At 34.0% G+C, this 9,339-nt stretch overlaps 1 protein-coding gene across 5 annotated transcripts in view; it reads left to right on the plus strand.

Moving 5' to 3' along the window:
• Positions 1-9,339, plus strand: part of FYB1 (FYN binding protein 1) — a 150,411-nt gene that overhangs the window by 123,488 nt on the left and 17,584 nt on the right. For 3 of the 5 annotated variants that reach the window (XM_035714919.2, XM_035714921.2, XM_025436382.3), the window contains exons 10-14: positions 2,778-2,800; positions 3,840-3,909; positions 4,841-4,978; positions 6,431-6,456; positions 8,531-8,597. In XM_035714919.2, the coding sequence (XP_035570812.2) occupies positions 2,778-2,800; positions 3,840-3,909; positions 4,841-4,978; positions 6,431-6,456; positions 8,531-8,597 (324 nt within the window). Of the gene's footprint in view, positions 1-2,777; positions 2,801-3,839; positions 3,910-4,840; positions 4,979-6,430; positions 6,457-8,530; positions 8,598-9,339 lie in introns of those variants that run through there. The other 2 variants (XM_049109316.1, XM_035714920.2) reach the window with 2 other exon arrangements.

Genomic DNA, 9,339 nt, shown 5'->3' on the forward strand with positions numbered 1-9,339 from the left:
TCATTTTTGATATATGTTGCATTATTTATGATAAATTTAATAAATATGCCATAAATTATGCAATATATATCAAAATATGCAATGTATGCACTAAAGTTTACAGAACATAATTGGCTTTAGTAATCAGAAACGCTCTGACCTAGTTTGGGAGTCTATAAATGCCATTTTTTTAGGTCAAAGTTTTAAAAGGCCATATTCTGAGATTTATAGAATTTTCTGTATATGAGTATGTCATCCTGCCTATTTTCAGTGTATATGCTTTATGCTTTATATTTTATTTATTTTTAAAATGTTTTTCTCTTATTTTGAGATTAAAGAACAGCAATATTAATAAATACATATTTATGATGCAGACACTGAAGAAAAAATAGCAAATCCATGAAAAGGAGTGACATTCTTAAAATGAAGAATTATTTAATCGTAATAGGCAACTATTTCCCCAAACTAATACTATTGTCTTTTCCATTGTATGGAGTCCATAGATACTGCTACTCTAGAGGACAGGCTCTAATTAGTAAGCATGTAGCAGAAAAAGAGTATATTTAATGAAATGGAGTTGGAAGAAGTATATGGTTTTAAGACTCAATATCTTAAACAAATATAGCACCACAATACTGACTAGCATCTATGTCACCCTTATGCATATTTAATAAGAAAATGAAAGAAGAGAAAATGAAAACACAAGTTTTGTTTTTTGTTTTGGGGTTTTTTTTTTTTTTTGAAGCTACAGCTGCTGCCGGCAGAGAGCTCACAACAGAACAGGCTTTGTCCTTAGTAGAACAAGGAAAGATGCTGAGTACAGCCGGCAGCTTGCCCTGGCGAGAGTAGGAGAAAGCACCATCCTCTTCTTCCCCTTCTCCAGATGCCTCCTTGGGTCCTTGCCTGCTTCACCTGCTCTTTCCGGATTCCTCTGGGGTAGAGGGACTGACTGTGCACTTCAAATTCTGTGAGCAGACAGGATGCTTAAAAGCACAGATTCTGACAGCTATCCTTCTCCTTTTTTTCTCAACTGAAGCTATTTCTGTGATAAATATGAGACACTGAGGAAAAGGAAATTATACATGCAAATACTTCATCACATAGCAAACTTGCTTCTCCGCTCCCCAAACTTCTTTGCATCTCTCCTTCCCTCCTTTCCTTCCTTTCTCTTTTCCAGCATGCTTCTCTCCTTCCACTTCATCCTGTAAATGCCAAATGGACCATTTTAGGAAGCTAAAGAATTGCTCTAAAAATAAAATAATGTGTGGCAGCTTTGCTCCTGATTATTAAGACTCTGTTCGTTGGGAATTGGTAGAAGAGTCTCCAAGATGAAATGTATTTGCCAGGAGTGGCAGCCAACCAAAATTGCAATTTTTCACATAATTCTAACTGCTTGCTTCACGCTCAAAGGGAAGTGTCAGACAAAGTGAATGTGAAAACAGTATGGAAGCAAGTGGAGAATATACTTAAACTTCATCAAAAATCAATTCCTTATTTACACATTAGGACATTTATAGCATGTTTTTCTACAAAGTTTCATTAACTAGAGTATGGTGGTATTTTTTTTCCCCTAAATTAACCATAGACCTGTGTTAGAACATTTCTTTTATTCTGACTTTAAGGTTGAGGAATCAGATACAAGTGTATAATTAATACTGCATGGTTATAATATTAGCCTGATATCTGTTGCTGGCAGATTATCCAAAGTACAAAAATGCTAGTTACAGAGGGTGCAGCGAAGTGTAGACAAAACATTATGGAGGAAGGCAGGATGCCGAAGTTCTTATGTCAGCTCTTCTGTTCATTAAAAGTGGGTTTGGTCAGGTCACTTCATTTTCCAGAGCCTCAGTTTCCTTTCTACAAAATGAGGGGATTAAGCCAGTCCTCTGAGATTTTCCCAGTTCTCACAATCTACTTTTCTTGTGCTGTAGCAGAACTCACATTTTAGTGGGAGACACAGGCAAGAAAACAGATGATTATAAAACAGGGAAAACACAAAATGTTAGAGAAATAAATACGAAATACAGACAATATGGATTTAGAAAATTCAGGGCCACACTATTTGCAATAATAATAAAATTTCGGGGTACCTGGTTGGCTTAGTCGGTTAGGCACCCAGCTCTTGATTTCAGCTGTGATCATGATCTCAGGGTCATGAGATTGAGCCCCGAGTCAGGCTCTGCTCAGGGTGTGGAGCCTGCCTAAGATTCTATCCCCCTCTTTCTCTCTGCCCCTCCTCCAATTTGCACATGTGCATGCGCAGTCTCTCAAATAAATAATCTTTGTTTTAAAAAAAGAATAAGATTTTGTAAGATTCCAAGTTTTTAGAAACCCTCCCTTTAAAAAAAGTTTATAATGCTACTAGACTAAGATCAAAATGTTGTGGGTATAACATATTAAAAGAGAATTGAATTTAATTGCAATAATGGTTCTTTATGACTCCTGGAACAATACTGCTGGTTGGTTGGTTGTTTTTCATAAATCTATCTACAGAATGATATAATAATGTATAACCTGAAAACTACCTCACGGGAAATGTTAGAAGCAAACAGTAACATTGTTTTGAAGACTTTATGTAGTACTAACGTTCACTTGGTTCTTATTAGTTTGTTTTGGTTTGGTTTTTGCCTTGTTTCTATTATGATAAGGAACAATGTTTCTTCCTCTTTACATACAACATCCTGATAACTTTTAACTGCAGTGTTATTTCTCTTTTACATAACTGTTCAATATAGGCAATTCCTTCCCATTAGCTACATAATTCATAAGCTCATTTAATTTGTTTATTTTTTTCCTAGCCACAGTCAGAGTGGAAGTGGAGGTAAGCCACACACTTTTATCAGCAATTTCTTTATGTCTTCACCATTTTTGTCTATATTAATAACAAGATGCTTTTGTTTGCACATAATGAGGAGGATCTTAATGTGGTACCACTGGATTAGGAGCTAATGACCTAGATTGCAGTCCTGACCACTGAGTGACCCTAAACAAGTCACTTCTTTCCTCCAAGTTTGTTATGGGTTATAGGGTGACTCTATTTCCAGTGTGCCCAGGGCAGTCTTGATTTATGCCAATTGTCTGAGCACAATTATTAATAGTATCCCCCTTCACTTTCAGAAGTATCCTTATTTGGATGATAACTTATATGGTTACCTTAACTATGACAGCTAAAAACTCCTCATATCCTCATCACCAAAATAAAGGTATTTTACTAATACCTTGAAGTGCTAAAATTCTCATCCTAAAAGTCAGATTATAAGTTCTTTGTACACATTTCTGCAAGGAGGAGGTACTCAATAAACATTTCATAAATAAATATTTGTCAAATAGCAAGGTTCCTGGGGATTTACAGCAAAGGGTTTTTAACTCCTAAAATATCACTTTGATTAAATGAATCAGAGCTACCACCAAAATTCACAAATTCACGTTTAATTCTGTTTTTCTTCACTTATATCTTGATCATTCTCTTTTTCTGAATGTCCCCTCACTATTAATTAAATTTTTCTTATCACCTCCTCCCTCCTCTTTTCCACAATATTTTAACTCTATCTTCAACTCAGTTTTATTTTTTCTCATATTTATTCTCCCCACTGCACAGTACCCTTTATTATCCTTCATATTCAATATTCAAATTTCACCTCTAAGAATTCCTTTAAAAATAATCAACAAAACAATTAATTTACCTACTATCTATGTAAGAGTGGGAAAATAAAGTTATTCTTTAATTAAATGGTTAATAAGGAACAGGGATATTTTCTGCAGTTTAAATAAGGCAGATTTATTATCAAATTTTGAGTGACTATTACATGACCAAATTATAAAATTAACAGAAGTTTCTCTCCCCCACCATCCAAATGAAGGGATGTTCCCACCTCCTCCCCCAGATGATGATATTTATGATGGGATTGAAGAAGAAGATGCTGATGATGGGTAAGAATAATCAGTGAACTGCTTTCTTGAAAATTTTTTGCCAACTGAAATTTAGTGTCGATTTCTGGTTTGAATAAAAAAACAAAAAATAGTGCTCCTTATTACCACACGAATAATAGTTTGAATGTTTACTTAATAGCAGATGTAAGTCAGAAAGTATAATTGCACCACACTTCAAGTGAAGTGGCATGTTATTTGGAAGAATCTCAACAACTTTGTCAAAAGAAATGAAATAAAAAAGAATTATCAGTGTTGTAGTTTTTTTTTCAAACTTTTCACAATCATTTTTTTATCAATCTATAATCTCTGGAGAGTTTATCAGTTGTATGGCTATCCTCTGGATAATAACCATAGTTATAGGCAATCCAAATAAAATGAAACCATATGCTATTTGTGGCAAAACTAGTATTGAGGGGGATGGGGTAACTGGGTGACAGGCATTAAGGAGATCACATGATATAATGAACACTGGGTGTTATGTACAACTGATGAATCAGTGAACTCTACCTCTGAAACTAATAATACACTATATGTTCATTAATTTAATTTAAATTAAAAAATAAAAATTAAAAAACAGTGTTAATTCTCTAAGTGTTTAAACTTTTATAATGGCATATTTTAAAACAAAGATTTTCACTTAATTTTAAACATAAAATAATGCAAAATTGACACTTATAACTTAATTTTGATTTAGCTTGCTGTTTTAAAACCAAGAGATATTTCACTAAATAGAAAAAAATAACTTACCTACCAGTAGCAGCAATATTCAAAGACCGTGGCCGATAAACTTAAAAGCATCATCTTGGTGACTACAATGAGTAACTTACTGCCTGAATGATCAATGCAGTATAATTATAAAAAATCTGAATGTCCACCCATCTTCACATTCCATTGATGATTCCATTCTGATCAATGCCTGCATGCTCCTAAGCTCCACACTACAGGTTGAAGAGAAGAGTAATTCGTGGTCCTGGGGGATTTTGAAGATGTTAAAGGGAAAAGATGACAGAAAGAAAAGTATACGAGAGAAACCTAAAGTCTCTGAGTCAGACAATAATGAAGGTTCATCGTAAGAGTCAACCAACCAAATCCAGTGCACAATAACTACACTAATATTAATTTAATCAAATGCTACTAATATTTTATAACCAATAACCAAATTCTGACAGGCTTAAGTCACTTCGATGTCATTTTCCATTAGTCATTTTAGCCTTATTTACTGTCACCCTTACACTCACGCATTTATGTAAGAGGAACACAAAGTATTCAAAAATTATCATATGGTTTAAAGATATATTTTGCCTTCCCAACAAACATGTGCAGATAACACACACAAATGCACAAACACACACCCTCACATACTCCTACATACTGCGTTTAGTAGAACTTTTTTTTAAATGTAGCATCATATCTAAAAGCTCACAATGCCAAGGCCACATTATATTATATAATATTTGATAGTGACTACCCTTCAAAATATACATCCTCTTTTAAAAATTAATTTGCTGGAAGTAAAGGACAAAATTTGGAATTTCTTTTCTCTAAATAAATATTCAACGTCTCGGTAGCTCAACAGATTCTCCATACTTCACTAATGTCTTTTTAAATGTTAATTCCACATAGAATTCCTTATTTTAAACTCTTCTGTGAGACCTAAAATCAACACCTAGTAAACAGGACACTCAAAATTGTAAATAAACATAACAAATCCTCTTTGATTTTAACAAATCCTCTCTTGATACAGCATTATTCAAATGATGACCTTACTTAGAAATAAAGGCAGAGATTATTTTTCTTGCTCCTATTGTACACCTCCTAATTTTGATTTTCAGTCATTTGAACTAATGACCTTTCACACCTTAGTATAACTGTGCACCATTCTTCTAGAGATGTGTGTTTGTGTGTGTGTTTAAAGTTCAGAAAGTTATAAAAGCAAAGGCCTTTTTCTGTTGCAACTAAATGCCACCCAATGCTGATTTCAGATTAATAAACTCTTCCTCTGTGGCTACAGTGGATATTCCTCTCTTATTCACCATTCTCCTGTTTGGGAAAACATGGTCATAGAAAGAATCCTATGACCTTTGTTCATTTCTACTCTTTAAGTCAAATAAAAAGTTTTGACCTGAGCTATGCCACAATGACTCCAAAACATTGAGTCCATTTAATTTACTCTGATGTGATAATATGCCCAAACTTCATAGAACAAATCTGAAAATATTTGGAAGAACCTCAAAAATAGATGGCTATGGGCAAAATAAACCACTGGATACCTTGACTTTTGACTTTTTTGGCCACCATTGGAATTAAAAAAAAAAAAAAAAGTCTTGCAAAATTGAAAATTGATGGAAAGGAGCTGAGACTCAGTGGAGAAATGGAGATGAGAAAGGAATGACCATCAAATAGATTAATTAGCAGTCTGAAGCCTCTGGGCTATTACTTGTTCATGCCTCCCCTAAATAAAAGGTCTCAATTTCTCGTTTATATTGGTCTGATTATAAATGTGTTCTCATTTTCTTTCCAGTTTCCCTTCTCCTCCTAAACAATTGGGTAAGTAATAAAAGCTAATTATATATTTTCTATCTCATTTATTGCAGATGAGATAGTGGGAAAGCATTGGATATAGTCATGGTTTCTAGATTAAAGTCCTGGCTCTGGATATAATAACTCATGTAATTGTCAAGCAACTGCTCCTGGGGGCGGGGGGCAGTTTCTCAACACTTAAAGAGTGGGAAGAGGAAAATTTTTAATATTGATGGTTTTAAACCACCATAGGGGTCACTATGGAGAAAACAACAGGTAGGCAGGGATGGACACCAAGATTTCTCATGTCTCCTCTACCCCAATTCAGTCGACCCTGCTATATTGGGCTTCTGCATAATGATTTCTAAAAATGTACCAGATTATATGACACCAAGGCCCTTCTAAATCTAAATGTCTTTGATTTTTTTAAATGTATAAATTACATTGTATTTGGAAATTTTTCCACTGCTAAATGTAAAACAGTTTCTTCTTCGTACAATTTTGATCAGCTTATTTTTTCTTATCCCTGCTGAGACAGACCTTTAAAAGATTCTTCTTAAATTGACTTTGAACAAAATGAAATCTCACAAGAATATTCAGGGGCTTTCAAAAAGTTGATACGAATTTATAAATAAATTGAAAGAGAAAACTAAACACACAGATAACCTATTCTTCCAGACTGCTTATCTGACCTCATTTTCAGTTATCAGTTTGAAAAAAAAAAATAAGACACTAATTCAAATTGATCGATAACTGATGATGAGTTTATATCTTAATCTATAACTTTCAAAAAGTATTCAAGAAACTTAGCTCCACAAAGGGTAGGTATAAAGTGAAGCAAATGTGATCAGTTAAGTAAAAAAATGGTTTTTTGTCTTAATTTTCTTTTGTTTTCAAGTGTGTTCTAAGTGCAAGTGTATGGAATAGTAATTTTTCCCATTCTTGAAACCAATAATCTGTCATATTTTTATATATTAATTATTAGTTCTTCACATAGTTGTGAAATTAATTCCCTGAGTGGGGAGAGAATGTTCACACACAGACAAGTGTGTATGTAATATATATGTATAGAGTACATACATATGTATGTATATATATGCACATATGCATATATGTGTAGACATATGTATGTAGTCTATACATATGCTGTATAGAGAGTTCTTGAAATTAAATCCTTGCCACTAGCACAGAGCATTTAAACTTTCTATGATAACCATTCCTTAAAACATCTGTACTCTCTTCAACTCATCTCTTCAGCTTAATTTGCTGTGTGCAACTTAGTAGGTGCACAGAGGAAGCAATCCTCCTGATTTTATTAACAAGAGATCTAGATGGAAGAAAAGTATTCATGGATTGGAAAATCCATTGAACCTGTTAAGGGCACAGCTGTTTTTCTTTTTTTTTTCTTTTTTTTTTTTTTTCTGTTTTTCTACCAACACTGGTTCTCAATACCTGCTGGTACCAGACATGCCTTATTAATAGAAATATTCTGTCTACTTTAAGGTGGTATCACACCTAATATTACTACAAGTTAAAAGCTAATGAAGGACAGATCAGTGAGTAAAAGAGAGTGATAGGTAGGTAGGTAGGTAAGTAGATAGATAGATAGATAGATAGATAGATAGATAGATAGATAGAGGCAGACAAACATAGACAGACACAAATATAGACATATAAATAAAATAATATATATTACCATACCCTCCCAAAACCCCTAAGACTCTTGATTTCGATCTCTATTGCCTATTGCCAATGGCCAGTAATGTTGATTTGTTTGTCAGCTATCTACTAAACCTGACATTCATCACATATGTTGATCTTCAAATAATCTTAATCACTATTTGAGGGGTTTATCCTGTTAATGCTAGTTACAATTATGTCACTGGCTTTTCTTGAGGGAAATTTAGCAGAAGCATCCAGGGAGAGAAAAAATCTCTCCCCTTCAAGGATAGACAGTGCTTTTGGGAGAAATATACAGAGATCCCAGGAAAACTTATTTTGTTGTCCTCAAAACCATCTTTATATTAAAAACATAATCGAATGCTCATATCAAAATTCAAACTAAAAGTGTTTCAACATTTGATATTTTGCCTTTTATTAGACGTGGGAGATGAAGTTTATGATGATGTGGATGCCTCTGATTTCCCTGCTCCACCAGCAGAGCTGAGGTAATTAAAATGTTCTCATTGTGAGATGAGAATCTAACTGATCAAGAAAATTCGTCTAGAATAAAAGACCAGTAGTGTGTGTATCTACTGTGTTTGATCCCATTTGCTCTGTCCTCTCTCTGATCCCAGCTCTAAAGTGTCTTCTAGGTTTATGGGGAAGAGCCCTGGTCACCCCCTACTTCTCCCCCTCTCCTGGGTGTTCTGCTCCTGGTCCCCTGATTATTCTCTGCCCTGTGACTCACTGATGTCTACATTCTTTATTCATTCATATACTCAGTCACTGAGAAAATATTTGAGAGCCTGATCACAACTGATCTCACTGATTCATCTCCTCCCTTTATTTTTACCCTTTTCCCAAAAGCTTTTTTTTGTCTTGAATGCACTTCTTAGTTTATATCTCACCTTTCACCCACCTTCTTCAAATCTCTTGTGTCCTCCACAAGATTTTTTTCCTTTATGAAAAAAAAGATGATTTGTGTTTTTAAAAGGACTTTATTATGTCTCTTTTTCACAAAAAGCATCAGATTCTTAAAGGTTCCATTCAAATTTAAAAAAGAAAACATTGAGGGTGAATAGTGACATTCTTCAGGTCACCTAAGGTTTCAATTTAACTTTAGGTTAAAATAGGAAAATCTATTAAGATCAGTTAGTACAAAGGAGTACTTTTTGAAGCCTCTTTTGAAGTAGAAAATAACCTGGTAAGATGCTTTTTTATATTTCAATGAACATGTGAGATGAGCTA

This window comes from Canis lupus, chromosome 4 (assembly GCF_003254725.2).
Source record: "Canis lupus dingo isolate Sandy chromosome 4, ASM325472v2, whole genome shotgun sequence".
NCBI lineage: Eukaryota > Metazoa > Chordata > Mammalia > Carnivora > Canidae > Canis > Canis lupus.